General features: G+C 40.2%; 1 protein-coding gene across 2 annotated transcripts in view; it reads right to left on the bottom strand.

The window, feature by feature from the left end:
• The window catches only part of tpx2 (TPX2 microtubule nucleation factor), a 38,342-nt gene that overhangs the window by 12,401 nt on the left and 5,512 nt on the right, over window positions 1-20,429 (bottom strand). For both annotated transcript variants that reach the window (XM_043710109.1, XM_043710110.1), the window contains exons 3-9: window positions 19,404-19,506; window positions 13,302-13,415; window positions 12,598-12,690; window positions 11,586-11,722; window positions 10,343-10,500; window positions 7,469-7,646; window positions 822-957 (exon numbers count right to left, since the gene is read on the bottom strand). In XM_043710109.1, coding sequence (XP_043566044.1) covers window positions 822-957; window positions 7,469-7,646; window positions 10,343-10,500; window positions 11,586-11,722; window positions 12,598-12,690; window positions 13,302-13,415; window positions 19,404-19,506 — 919 coding nt within the window. The remainder of the gene's footprint in view (window positions 1-821; window positions 958-7,468; window positions 7,647-10,342; window positions 10,501-11,585; window positions 11,723-12,597; window positions 12,691-13,301; window positions 13,416-19,403; window positions 19,507-20,429) is intronic.

Genomic DNA, 20,429 nt, shown 5'->3' with positions numbered 1-20,429 from the left:
TAAAACAGGATCCTGTGTTAACATATGAAGCTCCGAGCATGCATGAATGGGACCTGACTGATAATCTTTAGTTGGTTTCAGTGTAATGCTTAGCAAACAATAGTAACATACAGGATCCTATCCTATGCATGCAAAAGATTTGCACATACATTTCAACATTTAATTTTAGTGACAATACGGTCAGAGACAGTTTACCTCTGCTAGCAACACCCTTAACAGTCTGCTTGCTCAAAGAACAAAGATTGACAATTGCTAGTTTCATTTGATGCTGTTTAAATGTGTCCTTCTTTTTCAAGCATTTTAGCCCTGACGCCTCTGAACAATGCTTAACAATACACAATACAGACATGATTCTGTATTCCAACAGGTCTGATACTTAGACTTGGAAAGCCAACTGGCTGATTGCGCAGTTCTAAAAGCTCAAAAGCCTGAGCAACCATATGTAGCTTCAGTCAGGACGAGTTGCATACAAGGGCAAGCTTTACATGAAGCGAAGAAAGCCACCCAGAGATTGACAAAATTCAAGTGGACATTCAGACCAGATTGTAAATAAGTAACAAATAATGGACTCACCTTACATTCAAATAAATCAGGCCAGTGGTGTGTAAATAAACAATTTCAGGCTCTAACAGTTCCACTGTTGCAACTTACAAACTAAATCTTCACATATATTCCATCAATCATGAAAGAGAAAATCCTACATTGTAATACTGACAAAATACTGGTTGAGGGGAAACTTTTGCGCACCAACTCTAAAAATAAGCATTTAAGTATCAAAAGATGTCGGGAAACATTTTAGGCTTTTGAAATCTCACACTTACGACTGTATTTTCTCCAGTTCTTCAGCTTCTATTTCAGCTGCACTCTTGCAAGTTGTTGGTCGAGCACGGGTCTTAGTTGCTAACATGGGAGTATGTGGTTTAGTTAGCTTGATCTTTTCAGACACCTTGCAAGGACCTGAAAGAGAATACAGTAAATCTACATCTTTCAAATCAGTGATTTTATGCAACACTGATTAGATTTTAATCAGTAAGTTTTAATTCTGGTCCTCCATGTAGCAATCAAGTGACCCAGAAAAGTAATGAGACCTGATTGGTTAAAACTATACTCACACCTTAAAAACTGGGGGAAGGTGTCAAAGATGTACAGCACAGAAACAGGCCCTTCCGCCCAACTCTTCCATGCCAACCAGACATCCTAATCCAATCTAATCCCATTTGCCAACACTTCGCCCATATCCCTCTAAACCCCTTCCTACTCATTTGGTACTCTAAACAAACGGTTTTGTTTAATACAAAATGGCTATCCACTGGGATGTCCACTTAAAACAACTAAAAAAAAGTTATGGTCTTGGCATCTTCCTTTAAATGTTTTGAGGGGGTCTAGCCTGGTTCATAATATAACAGAAGCAGACAAGGTAAATGCAGGAAGGATGCTCTCAATAACAGGGGGAGTCCAGAACCAGAGGTCACTTTCTGAGGATATGGTATAGACCATTTAGGACTGAGGGGAGGAATGTTTTCACCCAAAGAGAGTTGGAGAACCTGTGAAATTCTCTGCTACAGGAAGTGGTTGTGATCAAACGCTGAATTGTCAAAAAATAAGTTAGATCAAGTTTTTCAGTTAAAGGGACGAAAGGGTAACAGAGTACTAAGTAGGATAAATCAGCCACAATTATATGGAATGGCAGAGCAGGTTCAGAAGGACCAAAAAGCCTACTCCTGTCTCCAACAGAATGTTATATTTTACCGCAAGTGGAATTAATGAAAGAATAGAGATGTTATTCTGCAGTTATATAGGGCATTATGGACACTCCATCTGGAGTACTGTTGACAGTACTAGTCATCATACTTACAGGATAGTTCAGAGAAGATAGTTCAGAGAAGATTTACTCAACTAATACATGGATGTAGGGGTGTACCATACATGCTTATACCAAAACAGCCCATATCTACTCACACAAATAGACAAACAAGACAGAGCAGCCTGTCCCAGCACCAGAAGACTAAGTGGCTGGAAAGATAAACATGACGAACAGCCTATTCCAGACAGTTTTGATAAGAACATGCCTACAAATCAGACAAATAATTAATCCTAGTTTCATAAGTGAAAGGATAATTGTCCTCTTAAATAAACAGACATGAGGTGCGAGATAAAGCCCATTAACCCATTAAGCAGCTAGCAGAACAACAGCTAAAGTCTTTTATAGTAATTAATTTTTAGGACTACCATTAAAAAAAACAATATTACAAGCGTTATACCAAGTAGTTAAAAATAACTAACTGTCTCTTGTATTTTTCATAAAGAACTAGAATAGTGGAAAATGTAAAGAACAATAACAATCTGATAAATGCAGCACATATAAATAAGCCAGCCCGAGACAGATCTAAAAGGAGTATTGCTAGTAACTTTGGAATGTGAATGAATAGGAGGCATAGCAAGATCCAAAGGTTGTGATTATAGTGTCTGTTAAACAGCATAAGATCATGGGAACCTGGGGGGTGTCCATAGGAATGCCCAGCAGTGATTAGGTCTCTCATAGGACTAGATATACAGAGTAAGAGGGAAAAAACATAGTGACCACGTTGTATGCGATCATTGTAACTCAATGAATAAAATACTGCTTTTCACTGTAAAATCTGTCATTAATCTTTCTATCAGATTGGAAGATAGATCAAAAGGGAAAAATTGCTTTCTCATTTACAGACCAGATTTGAGGAAGATCCTTTGGCCCTCTCCCTCCATTAACTGGTTCCTGCTTAAATAAAAATCTTCCATTTGTCGGAATCATGCCCGCCTCCTGAACCTTCACTCCTGATTGGGGGTTACCCTCCTACAATGGAGGACAGTTTGCTTTAGGAGGAAACACTAGGCCCGCATCGTCTGAGAGTTTGGAAGAATTAGAGGTGACTTAATTGAAGCACAAGATCCTGAGAATGTGGCCGGGTAGATGAAGAAAAGATGCTTCCTCTTAGGGGAGCACAAAGAACCAGAGGTCATAGTTTTAAAAGTAAAAACGGCCACCATTTAAGACAAATCAGTATCTGTGCAGGTTGTTAGGTGGAGTGGCCATGTTAAATTACCCCGTAGTGTTCAAGGACCTTTAGATTAGGTGGATTAGCTATGGGGTTCACAAGGTTCCAGAGACACAGTACAGGGGCAGATCTGGGTAGGATATAGTTTGAGGGGTTGGTGCAGACTTGATGGGCCAAATGGCCTGCTTCCACACTGTAGGGATTCAAAGATTAGAACAAAGAATAAAACTCCATCTGCATTTTTTTTGCGCATGCTTCCAACTGATAATATAATTCTTCAAAAGGCAGTGGATGCAGAACCTTTAAGTATTTTTTAAAAGGCAGAGAGAGATATATTCTTGATTACCGAGGAGATAAAAAAAATTAAAATGGGGGTGGGGAAAGACACGCAGGAATGTACAGTTGAGATAAAATCAGATCAGTCAGGATCTTATTGAATGACAGAGCAGGCTCGATGGCTGAGTCACTGACTCTTGTTCTTTGTTTATTTGTCGCAGTTAAAGACTCAAAAAAGGTTCAGGTGGAGGCGAAAATCTAGTGTAAACCATGTCACATGAGACTCCGTTATCTTTTTGAAATCAGACAACATGAATTTGAGGCAATGTGGCTCTTAATATGAAAGAATTAGGTATTGCTTTATATATACTCTGCTAACACAGGCAAAGAGCTTAGGATGAGTGAATAGATATGTTCAGTTAGATAAACTTAAATCTAGCTTAGATATTTGAAGGTCTTTTTCCTCAGACATCTTTTGAATATGATCCCAGTTTGTGCAAGTCTGCACATCCTGCAAAACATTTTTAAAAAACATCAAAACTTGTAAAAAGAGGCAAATACAAGTCTGGCAGGATGCATCGCAGTCATCCTTTATCAAGAGCTTGATCTGATAACATGGGGGAGTTAGGATGTTCATTTGCAACATGATTTAGTGAGGTAGGCTCAATGTGCCAGCTGATCTTTGTTTCTTTCTATGTTATAGTCACAGATACATAAACAAGGAAACAGAACCTTCGGTCCAATTCAACTGGATCAACCAGACATCCCAATCTGACCTAAGTCCATTTGTCAGCATTTGACTCATATGCCTCTGTTCATGTACTCATCAGAAGCCTTTTAAACAGCCATCTCCATCACTCCCTCTAGCAGCTCATTTCACACACACACACCCCAGAAAGGGCTAGCACCCCTCGGGTCCCTTTTAAATCTTTCCCCTCTCACCTTAAACCTATGCACTCTAATTTTGGACTCCCTCATCCTAACATGACAACTTGGCTATTCACCCTACACATGCCCCTTATGATTCTGAGCTCACCCCTCAGCCTCCACCTCTCCAAGGAAAAAAAGCCCCAGTCTCTCCCTATAACTCAAACCCTCCAAAGCTGGTAATACCTTTGTAAATCATAAATATGTGCAGCACACAATCCAATTTTCAAATATTCAAAGCGGACCTTCTGTGTCAGTGCCAAAGGAAATATATTTATTGCTTATGTTAGATTTCAAACGTACCTAAACATGACCCAATTGGCAAATTGGTGGAAACTGAGAATGCTTTGCAAAAGGAGTAGCTGAGGCAGAGTCCACTGGACACAAGAGAAAATTGCATAAAATATTTGAAGGTAAAGGGATATGGAAAACAAGAGTGAGTAGAATAATTTGGTTTGTCTGCTAGCTTTTTTTCATTGGAACATGAATAAAATTTAAAATGGCTCCATACGGATTCATTCTGCACACAAACGTGGTCATCCATACAGTGTGGAAACAGGCCCTTCAGCCCAAAATGTCCACACCAACCCTTCGAAGAGTCACCCTCCCAGACCCTTACATTTACCCCTGACTTCTGCACCTAACCTACACATCCCTGAACACTATGGGCAATTTTAGCATGGCCGATTCACCTAACTTGCATATCTTTGGATTGTGGGAGGAAACCAGGACACCCAGAGGAAATCCACGCAGACACTGGGAGAAATACACACACACACAGCCAGAATTGAACCTGGGTCCCTGGTACTGAGAGGCAGCAATGCTAACCACTGAATCACCATGCTTAGATACTGTTCAGACCTCTGTCTGAGGAACTTGTATGGTTCAATCAGAAGGGGAACAATAATGAAAAAGGAAAAGGAATCGGGTTCAGTCAACCAGTTATTCTACAGTAGAAATTCAGTTGAATTTCTCTCATTGAAGGGCTGACAGAGGTCTATTAACTGAATCCTTAACTAGTTGGAATTTTGAGATGGGCCGAACAAGGAATGGGTTGAAGTGAGAAAAGGTTAATATGAAGTAAAAGGAACATGGCAACACAAATTGCAGGTCTGTTTTAATTTCTGACAATGACATATTTCACCTGTACACAACATTCTACACTATAGCTTTACATCTGACATGAAAATGTCACTTGCAACTTCAACAATAACATCAAGATGAAGCAGGAGGAGAAAAAAAAGCACATGGGAAGTCTTTTGGGGATAAATGCAAAACCCACTAAGATGCGTTCACAGAGTTCAGAATAACTACAGCAACCCATTAAGGACACTGGCAGGTTTGTAGTTTCCACTTGCAGGAATATACAAGAAAAGATTAAAAAAAAAGAATTTCAACACCAGTTTACACATTAAGCCATAGACTAACTGTGTCTAGTATACGGTGGAAACCAAACCTTTAAAAACAGCCAATAAACATCCCTGCACTGGAGGTAAATAAAGGAAACTTCTTAAAGCGTTGTAAACCAGTCAGCCTACTAATCAAAGGATTTTGAAAATCGACTATTCAACTGGCAAAATCAACTCTACCAGCACAATCCAACAATGACCACAACACATAACTCATTTCTAATTATGTGGATGCGTGCTATTAATTCAAAAAACCTGGCTATGTTTGCTTTAAAAATGGAGCCAAAGTCCATTTGGTCTGGAAGAAAATGGGATTCTTTAAATTAAACTCCCAGAAGGAGTAGGTGAAGAAACACAGGGCCAGGATATTAAGAGTTTGGGGTTATCCAGTCTGGAAAACTGTCCAGGATCTAGGAATGACAGGTACAAGGTGGTAATGTCAGGATAGTTTTCTAGCCTCCTTTTCAATACAGCTATCATGCTCTCATTCAGATATCAATTTCAGAGTGCAAAAGCTTTTTCTAAATTCCCTATTGGAAGCGTTAGCCACTATTTACATTGATAACTTCTAGTTATATTCTTCCCCATGAGACTGCATTTACTCCAACCAAAACTTCATATTGTTTTAAAAACACCTCTGTTTGGTCACTCTTGAGCAGCACTCCATCCAATTTTCTTTCTGGCTGCACAGTCATCCAAGGTCACAACAGCAGCTTCCAATCACAGTTCCTTGGATCGATTGCATGCCGTTCAGCAGGAGCTTTGCTCCTGCGCCTACCCTTCCCCCAGGGAAGCGAAGCAGGTCTTTCTTTGATATGTATATATTTCTGGCATTATTAATGCAAATCTTCTTCACACCCTCACCAGTGCCTCAACATCCTTTAGATAATAATGACAACCAGGATGGTATGCAGTATTAAAATGTGGGATCTAACAATGGTAAAAAGAACTATTTTTTTGACGTTTTGCCTTCTTTACAAATCTCTTTCTCTGGGAATAAAAGCATAGTGCTTGGTTTGCTGTGTTATGGTCTTGCCCAGCTGGTAGCTATTAATGGATGTGCCCTTTCAAGATCTTTGTTCCTGTACTTCACTGTATTGGCATCTGAGCAACAAATTATGCAATTTGACCTAACAATAATGCACAATTTCATATGTGTTCAACTTCATGTGCCAATTATTGCCGACTTTGCCAATTTTATAAACAAACAGCTATAATTTGCTGTTGCCCTCTTAAAGATCATGCCCCACTTCATCCATTTGTGCCATCCACAAATTTTGGGAACCAAAATATAATGCAAGATATTAAATGGTCAATTATGAGTAGCAGTGGTTCCAGCATGGACCCTTGTAGGGCAAGCATCCTAACTTCAGCCACTCTGTACAATTTCCTTTTATTCCCACTTTGTTTTCTATCTCAAAAGGCAGCTAGCAATCCATTCTCCACATTCCTGGACCTCGTTTATTAGTCTATCACAGGGTAAAATACCAATATAAATGACAATCCAGATAATGCATTGGATGTAATTTATCACTGTCTACTGTTCTCAGTCACTTAAAAAAAAATCACTGATGCTGTGTTGTTAAATCTGAAGTGCAAGGAAAGCTGTTCGAATAGAAGCTAAAGTGCTCTTTTAGTGCAGTCACCCAATACAGAAAGATCTCGTAGAGAATTAAATCCTAAGATGGATGATCTACCAAGCGTGTTTCAAAGAATCTGAGAAAATATGACCGATAGGCACATTAATCTTTACAGCAGGGTAAAGATTGATTACTTTAGGATTTGGTCATCTGTTTAAAGTCCGGCGGAATTTCAGATTACCTTCTTCCACCTGATGACTGCTCCTCAGCTGGTAGCGTGATGGAGTGCGACACTGAAATGCTTCTACCTGCTGTGCCAGAGAAACGTATTCTTGGGAGTTTGTAGCCTCATGCTTTCTTTTGTTCCCACATGATAGGTTGAAAGGCTTTGGTACTGTAGCTCCTTTGTGTCCATGTGTCTGTACAGCAAGTAGCCAGTATTATCAAAAGCAGACAATACACATTGCAAATAATGCAAATTAACATACATTAACATGGTTAGTTGTCAACACTTTAAAATGGTTCAAATATGGGTCAAAATGGAAAGAAAAAAAATTTTGTATTTAAATAACACCATTCAGAGCCACAGGACATTCCCGTGCATTTTACAATGAAGTAGCACTTTTTAAAAGTGTTGTCTGTAATATAGGAAACAGCTAATTTGCACTCAGCCAGCTTCAATCAAATGTGAAAAGTGACCAAAACATCATTCATTGGGATGTCAACTGAGGGATAAATGTTGGCCAGACACAGGGGATACTCTCTGCTCTTCAAAACACTGCTATTTGGGGGAATGGAAAGGGCATTGGTTAAGTGCAACTCATCTAAATGATGGCACTTCAAGACAGTACAAAGTAAATGCTGTGCTGTCTGGAGTGTCAACTTTGGTTTTCATATTGGAAGTTCCAGAGTGGGACTTATACCACAATCTTCAGATTCAGTTATGATTGCTACCAACTGAGCCACAGTTGACAACAGATCATGCCAACCAAGACATGATCTGGTAATACAGATCAATCTGAAAGTCAGCAAAACAGTCAAGAACCAGAACCTTCCCAAGATATTATTTATACTTTAACACTGTTTGCCTGCTTCCAGGGCACATCACAGCACGGAAAAAGCAGCAGCACAATGCAGGACTTAACAGGCAATGAACGTTATCTGCATAAATCAGTCAATAATGATGAGATATATCAACTTGACTGAAATTCCCAAGATCCCAAGTCCAACAAACTCCATGATCGTAACAAAGTGAATTGAAAAATGGTAGTCAGTCATTTATTGCTCAGGAAGTACCTATTTTATACATCAAGCCTAATTGAAGGGAACACAATTAGGAGCTTCTAGTCAGTCCCAAACCTCCTACTCAATTCCCATAATCCTACAAGTTTGTTTCCTTCAAGCCATGATTGAATTTCCTTGCTCAAATTCAGAGATAATTTGTCTTCACTACAGATCATTACCACCTGTCACGCAAAAAATTTCATCCTCCCCTTCTGACCAGAAACTCTCACCCAAAACCTTAAATCTGAACGGTTTTGTAGTACAGTAATCATCACGTTCATCTAAAAATACAAAAACAGAAGGGAGCCCAGTTCAAAATGGCACAGAAATAATCAATCGTGCTTTGACATTCAACTGTGGGGAAAGATACTTTGATCCCATTCGACATCTTGTGGTGCAGTGCTAGTGCCCCTACCTCTGGGCCAGAATGCCTATGCTCAAGTGCCACCTTCCCCACGGGTCACAACACATCTGAACAGGTTGATTTTTTTTAAAATTATCTACTTTATTTACATGCCAGATGAAGATTTTTGTGTTCCCTTCAATTTTCACAGCCATTCTACTCTCACACTTGAAAGAAAATAAGACTGGTCAAGTGTATTTTACATGCAAGGACCATGTATTTTTATTCTGAGTTTTTAAAAATCAGTTTTGCTTAAAACAGTGATTGTAGTTTTGAATGGGAGGTCCCCTGACACCCATGCCAGACATTACAGAAACAACAATGAAGAAGCAATAATTGAAGTTAGAGCTGCAAACATATGGGAGACAAAGGAGCATACAGATGTTTTTATTTGACAACAAGAAGTTGATTGAAGTATGTATCCACGAATTAGTGAACAGTTATCAATGACAGATCTGCTCGCATGCCAACAACTGTGCAGCCAGTTTCTTTCCTGCAATAGTTGCTTTATGCTGTGACTTTTCACTAACAAATCAAACTTTTTAGTAACCCAGTCACCTTTGCTTCCACTGGTTGATGAAAGACAGACGACGACTGAAGCAATGTGCAAGTCTGTCTGAAAAGAGTCAAAGAAACCATGACAACGGTACCTGGGAACAAGACTATTGAGCTGTATTTCCTATTTGACCATAATCTATTTTACCCTGTCTGTGCCTTTGCAGGAGAATTAGAGCTTCATCAACTCAAAATGTAGTATTAGATCAGTAGCATTATGGGTCAACATTGCATAAGCAGAGAGCGACAGAGGAAGATTCTTGTTCAATACAGAAACCTTGTCTGTGTTTTCTTTTGATCTGGGTCTGAAAGCTAGGCAAATTGGGGAACTTTGTAAACTTTATAAGATATTTAACTTGCATGGCCACTCCAGGAACACAGGGATTTAACTTCTTGTGCAATACCTCGGAGTCATAACATAAAGCAGAGAATCATTTGTTGCAATAGGACTCTGGTGGGTATCATAAAAGTTATAGGGAAGATGGCTTCTTAAGGAAAGTCCCAAACAAGGAATGATAAACACAAGCTTGGTATTGATAACAAAACCCAGACAAATCCAAGAAGATTCTGGAGGATGGCAGCTATCAGAAATCTTTACAGACAGATAAATCGAAATAATAATTATGACAACATTGCACCAAACACCCAACAACTGGAGTAAAAGCAAAAAAAAATAAGTCACAAGTTGCTTATGGATGGTTTATCTGCTTATGATCGCAACTGAAGCTCAACTAATATTTCCATTTTTAAAGTTTACCCCACAACTACCAGGGAAAAAGTGGAACAGAATTTATACAATACATCTCACCTCATTCCCTGATCATAATACAGTGTACAATCCATACATCTAGTGATAATAACAAATCTACTCACAGAAAATTGCTGATGTTTACGTAGTTCACTGGTGAAGTCTACTTCCTTGTATACTCTGTCCATTTGGCTTTCACTGTGCGTTTTAATGCGTTCATCTGTGTGAAACTTGATATCCATTGGTTTGGTAGGTGGAATGTGTGTCCTTTTCTTGCTCTGACCTGAAAAGCAAAAATCAAAAAAAGCTGAAAGCAATACATTAAACAGTAATCTTCTTAGTAGTGTATACAGGGTATTGGATGCTACATTTTAAAAAGTTTATCTTAATCCTTTAGTTTAGAAGAACCTAAGCAGTTATTCCAGGGGATTAATGGAAGGTATTGTTATTCATGGTGAAGTGAAAAAAGTTATTAAATATGCACTTAATGTCTCTCAGGCTGGTGAGACTGAGCATTTTATTAATCTGCTACAATGGTGTACAATAATTTTGTTACATCTCTCATTTTCTCCAAACTGCATGTTTGGAGAACATTCCAAAGAGGTTCTCTCAGGTTTTGCACAAGTCAGCCTTGAAAAAAATGCATATGTAGCCAAACAAATTTAACAAGGTGCCAGGCACACTTTCACGACTTAAGCAATATTAAAGGTGATGCAGCTGCAGAAAAAAGGCCACATGAAACTTTGTTAATACAGAAAAAGTGTATTGTTCACAACATTTGCTTTGATAGTTACAAATAGCTTTGAAGAGTTGGTAGCACAAATCTGTTCTCAAATTCCCCAATTTGAGACAGCATATTCAGGGATTATCTTGCAACATCTAAATGAAATTGTGCAGCTTTCTAAAAAAAAAAATCTCCTAATGATAACTATAACAGCCCAAAAGCTATAAAAGTGCTCAGTGGCATGTCCTTGCAATGTTTATTTCAATCTGATATATTCAAGTACAAATAGCTCCCATATTGCAAATCAAAACTGAAATTGAAAAAAAAAAGTGTATCTTTTAACATGCATTAACTTCAGTCAGTTTCTGCACTGCCATAAAACTTAAAATTTAGCTTTTTCCTGTCATTCAGTTGGTAAACCAGTGTGCAAATAAAGGGTCCTCAAAACTTCATGGCATGGGGCATCATGAGTTATGCAGACTTAGAAGATAAACTATACTAAACTACATAATTTCTGTTAGTAAGTGGGAAAGGTTGATGCTTGCTATCAAAACCACGATAACAGTTCATGTAATGTTAGATCACTGCATTAAAAAAAAAAGGAAAATACAATTCTCCTTCCAACCTTAGCTTGGTTAGTATACCTGCACCAGATATGGCCAGTTTCAGTGATTCCTCATTAAGTTTTCTCTGGTCTGCTACTTCTTTCTGAAATAGAGCAATTTTTTCCATTTCCAACTCTTCTGTGCTTTTTCCTTTTGACCCCATATGTTGCTTCCTCCTGTCAGATAAAAGTTGATGAATCAATCTATAAAATCTCAGCTACTAATGTGGAAACACGTTGTCAAATCGTACCATTTAAAATTTACTTTTACGTGGACGTGGGTATCACTGACTCGGTGAGAATGTATTGCAAATTCCCAATTGGACTACATAAGGTCAACTGCTTGAAACACAGGAGGCTATGATGAGTTCAACCCCCAACACTGTTAGGAAGGGAGTTCCAGAATTTTGACCCAGCGACAGTGAAAGAAGGGTGATTACAATTCCAAGGCAGCATGTTCCACGTCTCAAACACCTTGCCAGTACTGTTCCCATGTATCTGCTGCCCTTGTCCTTTAAAAATGTGACAAAGTTATGGGTCTGGAAAATGCTTCCAAAACCAGCTTGACAAGTTTCTGTTATGCATCTTGTTGATGGTAGACACTGTTGTCACCATACATCTATGAAGGACAGACTGAATCTTGAAGGTGGCGGAATGGGTGCTGGACGGTATCAAACTGGAGTGTTATTGTAGCTACACCTATCCAAGCAAGTGAGGACTATTCCATCACATTTCTGACTTGTGCCAGGTAGATTGTCAATGGGCTTTGGAAGTCAGGAGGAATTACAACTACATAAATCAGTCTCCAACGAAAACATATTATATAGTACACCCAGCTGCTCTAATAGATTGGGAAAATGGTCCATTAACAAGGGAAAAAATTGGTGCAGTCACTTGGTGCTTTTATACTTCAATCTGAAACCCTAACTTGACACACTAAAAAATTAGCACAAGCTAAACTCAAAATCTCTCCAGAACTTGCTATTAAAAAACGCAAAGAACCAAGACAACTTAGAAGGCAGTACATTCTTTACAACAAAAGTAACACTTACTTGAGAACTGTTGGCGTGCCAGGCAAAGTCAATTTAGTTCGAGTCCTAGACACGCTCCCTGCTCTACTCCCAGAGCTCTTCCCAGTCAGAGCCCTAGATTTAATACAAGAGATTTTTTTTTTGCTTTATTCCTCTGCAGCAATATAGATCAAACAAAATCGCTGTCAGCTGGGTACATCTGTCTTTTCAGAACAGGAAGCTTAAATGACCATCAAGCAAATTTACTTAGTGAGCGCTTCAAAATGACAGTTTAGAAAACCAATAAAGCAGAGTAATTTTGTAACATTGCTAACCCTATTTTGCAGTGGAAGTATGATTGCAAAACCAGCCAATTAGGAACACATCAAGCAAACTATGCATCCCTCATTGAGAACTTCCCAGGAACCCTTAAATTTGACAAAGACATCCACTGTGAAAACAGGCAGCCATAAAAGAACAAGAAGCCAACAATAACTTAAGATTCCATGGGACACATGCAACATTTTACAAACCCTGCTCAAAGTAGAAGAACAATGACTTGGAACCATTCTAACATTCACATTATGGCACTCTCAGGCAAGGGAATACATAAGCAGGAAAACAGAAGAACAAGTTTAGTGGTCAATTAGGAGGCCAAACACTTAGGAGGCCTCCTGCACTTCCCATCAAACTCACAATCGTGCAAATTCCTTCAAAGAGGAACAAATTTAAATAAAGCAGCTCACAGTTTGGCTTTTTTGTTAACCGGAGGCTCAGAAGATTCCAACTCCTTAGATCTTCTTGTATCTCTAATTTTGCCCAACTGTTTTCTCAATTGTTCAGATGTTCGTCGAGTTGATCTAGTGAAAATTAAAATTTTAAACAAATTAAGACCTAAAAGATAGTACAATACTATAAGTAAAAATCACAGTCATGTCAATACTTAGCCATTTCAAAACATTGCTGTGGCTTGAGTGAGCAGTAATTTCTCATTGGTTTCTTTCTAAATCTTTGCATTCATTCCCACACATTGCATATTTGGAATCAAAAGAGTAATATTTAAGCCGCATGGAAAGTCACTTATTAAAGTAAATTTCATTTTAGACACCAAAATTGGAGATGCAGTGGACAGTGAAGTTTACCTCAAAGTACAATGGGATCTTGATCAGATGGGCCAATGGGCCAAGGAGTGGCAGATGGAGTTGAATTTAGATAAATGTAAGGTGCTGCTTTTTGGAAAGGCAAATAAAGGCAGGACGTATATGCTAAAAGTGTGGCTGAACAAAAAGAAACCTTAGAGTGCAGGTTCATACTTCCTTGAAAGTTGAATCCCAGATAGACAAGAGTGAAGGTGGCATTTGGTATACTTGCCTTTGTTGATCAGTGCATGGAACATAGGAGTTGGGAGGTCATGTTACATCCACAGAGGACATTGTTCCAATAATGGCCTAACCATTGCATGCAATTCTGGTCTCCCTGCTATAGGAAGAATATTGTGAAATTTGAGATACAGAAAGGGTATGGAAAAGATTTACCAAAGGAGATTGCCAGGGTTGGAGTGTTTGATACTAGTTGGGCTGAAAAGGCCAAGGCTGTTTTCCCTGGAGAGACAGAGGCTGAGGGGTGACCATGAGGGGCCAAAATCTTTTACCCAGGGTGGGAGGAGTCCAAAACTAGAGGCCACAGATTTAAGGTGAGAGGGGAGGATTCAAAAGGCACCTAAGGGGCAACACTTTCATGCAAAGGGTGATGCGGGTACATAACAGAACATTACAGCGCAGCATAGGCCCTTCGGCCAGATGTTGTGCCAACCTGTGGAACCAACCTGAAGCCTATCTATCCTACACTATTCCAATTTCATCCATATGTTTATCCAGTGACCACTTCAATGCCCTTAATGTTGGTGAGTCTACTACTCTTGCAGACAGTGCGTTCCACACCCCTACTACGGAGTAAAAAAACTACCTCTGACATCTGTCAATTTAAAGCTATGTCCTCACGTGCTAGCCACCACCATCTGAGGAAAAAGGCTCTCACTGTCCACCATATCTAACCCTCTGATTATCTTATGTCTCAATATAATCGCCTCTCGACCTTCTCTCTAATGAAAACAGTCTCAAGTCCCTCAGCCATTCCTCATAAGACTCTTTCCATACCAGGCAACATCTTAGCAAATCTCGTCTGAACCCTTTCCAAAGCTTCTACATCCTTCCTATAAATGCAGGTGATCAGAACTGTACGCAATACTCCAAGTGTAGCCACAGAGTTTTGAATAGCTGCAGCATGACCTCGTGGCTCCAAAATTCAATCCCTCTACCAATAAAAGCTAACACACCAAATTCCTTCTTAACAACCCAATCAACCTGGGTGGCAAATTTCAGGAAACCATGTAATGGACACAGATCTCTCTGCTCATTCACAATACCAAGAATCTTATTATCCCAGTACTCTTTATTCCTATTACTCCTTCCAAAGTGAAACACCTCATACATTTCTGGATTAAACTCCATTTGCCACCTCTCAGACCCGCTCTGCAACTATATGTCCCTCTGGAACCTGCAACTTCTCTTAGCACTGTCCACAACTCCACCAAACACTGTCATAAGCAAATTTACTAACCCTCATCCAGGTCAAACAACAGTGGACACAAAACAGATCCTTGTGGTACACCACTAGTAACTAAACTCCAGGATGAACATTTACCATCAACTACCACCTTGTGTCTTCTTTCAGCTGGACAATTTATAATCCAAACTGCTAAATCATCGCAAGGTTTGTAGCTCAGGTTGAGGTTTAGGGTGTAGGTTTGCTCGCTGAGCTGTAGGTTTGATATCCAGACGTTTCATTACCTGGCTAGGTAACATCATCAGTGGCGACCTCCAAGTGAAGCGAAGCTGTTGTCTCCTGCTTTCTATTTGTATCTTTCACCTGGATAGAGTTTGTGGTGGTCATTTCCTGTTCGTTTTCTAGGGGTTTGATAGATGGCATCTAGATCTAGGTGTTTGTTTATGGCGTTGTGGTTGGAGTGCCAGGCCTCTAGGAATTCTCTGGCATGTCTTTGCTTAGCCTGTCCCAGTCAAAATGGTGTTTTTTTTTCATCCATGTGTAGGGCTATGAGGGAGAGGGGGTCGTGTCTTTTTGTAGCTAGCTGGTGTTCATGTATCCTGGTGGCTAACTTTCTTCCTGTTTGTCTTACGTAGTGTTTGTGGCAGTCCTTGCATGGAATTTTATAGACGACGTTGATTTGTCCATGGGTTGTACTGGGTCTTTTAAGTTTTAGTTTTTGTTTGAGAGCGTTGGTGGGTGTGTGTGCTACTAGGATTCTGAGGGGTCTAAGTAGTCTGGCTGTCATTTCTGAAACTTCTTTGATATTTGGTAAGGTGGTTAGGGTTTCTGGCTGTGTGCTGTCTGCTTGTCATGGTTTGTTCTTGAGGAATCTGCGCACTGTGTTTTTTGAGTATCCGTTCTTGAATACGTCGCATAGATGGTCCTCCTCTGTTTTTCGAAGTTCGTCTGTGCTGCAGTGTGTGGTGGCTCGTTGGAATAGTGTTCTGATACAGCTTCGTTTGTGTATGTTGGGTTGCTGGTGTAGTTGAGTATTTGGTCAGTGTTTGTCAGTTTTCTGTATACACAGGTTTGTAACTCTCCCTTTTAGATTAGATTACATTACATTACAGTGTGGAAACAGGCCCTTCGGCCCAACAAGTCCACACCGACCCGCAATCCACCCATACCCCTACATTTACCCCTTACCTAACACTACAGGCAATTTAGCATGGCCAATTCACCTGACCTGCACAACTTTGGACTATGGGAGGAAACCGGAGCACCCGGAGGAAACCCACGCAGACACGGGGAGAACGTGCAAACTCCACACAGTCAGTCGTCTTGAGGGGGGAATTGAACCCGGGTCTCCGGCACTGTGAGGCAGCAGTGCTAACCACTGTGCCACCATGCCGCCCCTTGTCCTTTCTTTCTACTGTGACGTCCAGAAATGCAAGTTTGTTGCCTGTTTCTTCCTCCTTGGTGAACTTTATGCCTGTGAGGGTGTTGTTGATGATGTTAAATGTCTCGATCTTGTTTCGTTTTGTGATGACAAAGGTGTCATCTACATAGCGAACCCAGATTTTTGGTTTGATGATTGGTAGGGCCGTTTGTTCTAGCCTTTGCTATGAATCCTGATAGCGGAGATCCCATGGGTGTGCTGTTGGTTTGTTTGTAGACTATGTTGTTGAAAGTGAAGTGGATGGTGAGGCACAGGTCCACTAGCTTCATGATGTTCTCGTTGGTAATGTGATTGATGGTGGTTGCTAAATCATCCTCAATTCTATGCCTCCATATTTTGTGCAATAACCTACCATGGGGAACCTTATCAAACATCTTACTGAAATTTATATACACCACATCAACCACTTTACGCTCATCCACTTATTTGGTCACCATCTCAAAAGAACTCAACAAAGGTTTGTGAGACACAACCTACCCTTCACAAAATTGTATTGACTATCTCTAATCAAATTATTCCTCTAGCTAATTATAAATCCTATCTCTTCTAACCTTATCCAACATTTTGCCCACAACTGAATCAAGGGTCGCTAGTCGATAATTACTAGTCTCTACTCCCTTTCTTGAACAAGGAGACAACATTTGCTATCCTCCAGTCTTCTGGCACTATCCTTGTAGACAACGACAAAGATAAAAGCCAAAGGCTCTGCAATCTCATCCCTGGCTTCCCAGGGAATCCTAGGATAAATCCCATCCAGCCCAAGGGACTTATCTATTTTCACACTTTCTAGAATTGCTAACACCTCCTCCTTGTGAACCTCAATCCCATATAGTCTAGTAGCCTGTATCTCAGTACTGTCCTCAACAACATGGTCAGTATTCACACAGGAAAAAGACAAAAAAAAAAGAAAAAAATTAATGTAGCTCTTCCCCTATCTCCCTGATTTCACGCACAACTTCCCACTATGGTCCTTAATTGACTAGAGAAAGATTTGGGCCATTCTTTTATTCCTGGATATACCTATACAAAACTTCAGGGTTTTCTTTGATCCTATCTGCCAACAACTTCTCATGTCCCCTCCTGGCTCTTCTTTACATCGTTCCTGGCTAAATCTATAACTCTCAAGCGCCCTAACTGAGCCTTCACGACTCATCTTAACATCAGTCTTCTTCTTTCTCTTGAAAAGAGATTTAGCTTATTTAGTAAACGACGGCTCCCTTGCTCAACCACTTCCTCGCTGTCTGACAGGTACATACTTATCAAGGTCACAGAGTAGCTGTTCCATGAATAAGCTCCACATTTCAAATGTGCCCAGTCCTGCAATTTCCTTCCCCATCCAATGCATCCTAAATCTTGCCTAATCGCATCGTAATTGCCTTTCCCCCAGCAATAACCCGTGCCCTGCAGTATATACCAATCCTTTTTTATTGCTAAAGTAAACATAACAGAATTGTGGTCACTATCACAATGGAATGAGCTGCCAGAGGAAGTGGTGGAGGCTGGTACAATTACATTTAGAAGGTTATCCGAATGGATATATGCATAGGAAGGGTTGAGAGAGATATGGGCCAAATACTGGCAGATGGGGCTAGATTTATTGAGGATATCTGGTCAGCATGGACAAGTTGATCTGAAGGATCTGTTTCCACACTGTACTGCTCTATGACTATGACTTGGACTTATTCTTGGCCATCAGTAGCAAAGCATGTATTCATTGTCTACCTATAATAGCCCTCCAAAAGCGGTACATCAACTCCTGGAACAACTGGAGTCCAAGTGTGAAAGCGTGTGAAGGTACACTGACATTCATTGTTGATGTCTACCACTTTAGTCAACAGCAAATTAAAACGGACATTCAAAAACTGATAGCATTACAGACAGTAAAGTCCATGAATTAGATTTTGAACAGCTGGGCCAATGGGCTGAGAAGTGACAGATGGTGAGTTTAATTTAGCTAAATATGTGGTATTGCATTTTTGGCAAGACAAACAGGGACAGGGCTTACAGTTAATGGTAAAGCCTTGGGGAGTGCTGTCGAACAAAGAGACTAGGGGTACAGGTCCATAGTTCCTTGAAAGTGTGGTATCACAGGCAGACAGGGTGATGAGGACAGAGTTTGGCACACTTGTCTTCATTGGTTGTAATATTGAGTATAGGAGTCAGGACGTCACATTGTAGCTGTATAGCACATTGTTGAGGCCACTTTTGGAATACTGCATACAATTCTGGTCACCCTGCTATAGGAAGATTATTATTAAACTGGAACCAGTGCAGAAAAGATCTGCAAGGATGTCACGGAGATGGAGTGTTTGAGTTCTAAGGAGGGCACAGAACTGCTTTCCCTGGAGCATAGGAGGTTGAGCAGTAATCTTATAGAGGTTTAAAATCATAAGCAGCATAAAGGGCATAGGCTTAAGATGAAGGGGGAAAACGATTTAAAAGGGTCCTGGGGGACAATTATTTCCACACATATATGGAACAGCCATCCAGAGGAAGTGGTAGAGGAAAGTACAATTACAACATTTAAAAGACATTTGGACAAACACATGAATAAGAAAGGTTTAGTGCAAAACGGGCCAAATGCAGGCACGTGGGACTAGTTCACTTTAGGAAAATCAATTTGGATGAGTTGGACCGAAGGCTCTGTTTCATACTGTATGACAAAGACTATTAGTCACTTATTGAACAAAAGCACTTACAGCTGTCTATTGCCAGCTTGAACTTCGTCCAATAAATTAGCACAGCTAATCTGTAACCAACTCAAAAACAGGGAAATGTTTCTCCCCCAAGCCACAGGCTGTAACATGGAGCAGTCATACATTTGGACAGATCTATTCCTTACCTCCTCAGTGGCACTGCTTTGTTAGGAACAGTCTTGTTGGGGTTATCTTTCCATGCTTCCAAGGTAGGAACCAGATTATGCGGAGGTCTATTAGTGGTATCTTCTACAGGAAGAAATAAACAAGCCTGAATAACAAGGAATTTAGCAAGCTCGTTTTGAAGTGTTATCTCCCCGTTTGTGGAGAGAGTTTCCTTGGAATGAATCTTTGCTGTATCTCCCAAACAACCCCCAGAAATTCCTGCCTTTGTTCCTCTACCATCTTCTCAAAACTCACTAAGACCATCTTCCCTACAAGGCTCCCCTTCCAATCAACTTTGAACAGGTCTTCCTCATGGCGTTGTAATTACTTTTACTAAATTGTAATACCATTACATCAGATTCCAGTTTCTCCCCCTCATACTGCCCTCTAGGTGTTCCTTCACCTTAAGCTCCCTAATCAAGTCTGCTCCATTACACACCACCAAATTCAGACGTGCCTATCTCTTAATCAGTTCTATCACAAGCTGCTTAAAAAAGAGATCTCTCATCTATTGCATGAATTCCATTCCTTGAGATTTACTATCAACCTGATTTTCCCAGTTGACCTGGATATTGAAGGCCCCGTGATTATTGCAAGTGCCTTTCTTAAATGCACTTGCTTTCTCCAGATTAATTTTTTTCCTCCCCACATCCTGACTACTGCTAGGGGGTCTGTACATAACTCAAAATCCCTAGAATGTGCAAAGAGGCCATTCAGCCAAATCAAGTCTGCATCGACCCTCTGAAGAGCATCCCACCCAGACAAACCCCACCTATCTATCCCCATAATGATGCATTTTGCATGGCTAACCCACCTAGTCTGTACATCACTGGACATAGTGATCCACCCAACCTGCACATCTTTGGACTGAAGGAGGAAACCTGAGAACCCACTGGAACCACACAAGAGGAGAATCTGCAAACTCCACGCAGTCACTGAAGGCTAGAATCGAACCTTGGTCCCTGGTGCTGCGAAGCACCATTGTTTTTTTTTTATAGATATTTTTA

This window comes from Chiloscyllium plagiosum, chromosome 20 (genome assembly GCF_004010195.1).
Source record: "Chiloscyllium plagiosum isolate BGI_BamShark_2017 chromosome 20, ASM401019v2, whole genome shotgun sequence".
Classification (NCBI taxonomy): domain Eukaryota; kingdom Metazoa; phylum Chordata; class Chondrichthyes; order Orectolobiformes; family Hemiscylliidae; genus Chiloscyllium; species Chiloscyllium plagiosum.
The sequence above is the reverse complement of the archived record's forward strand: the minus strand, read 5'-3'. Positions and strand labels throughout refer to the sequence as shown.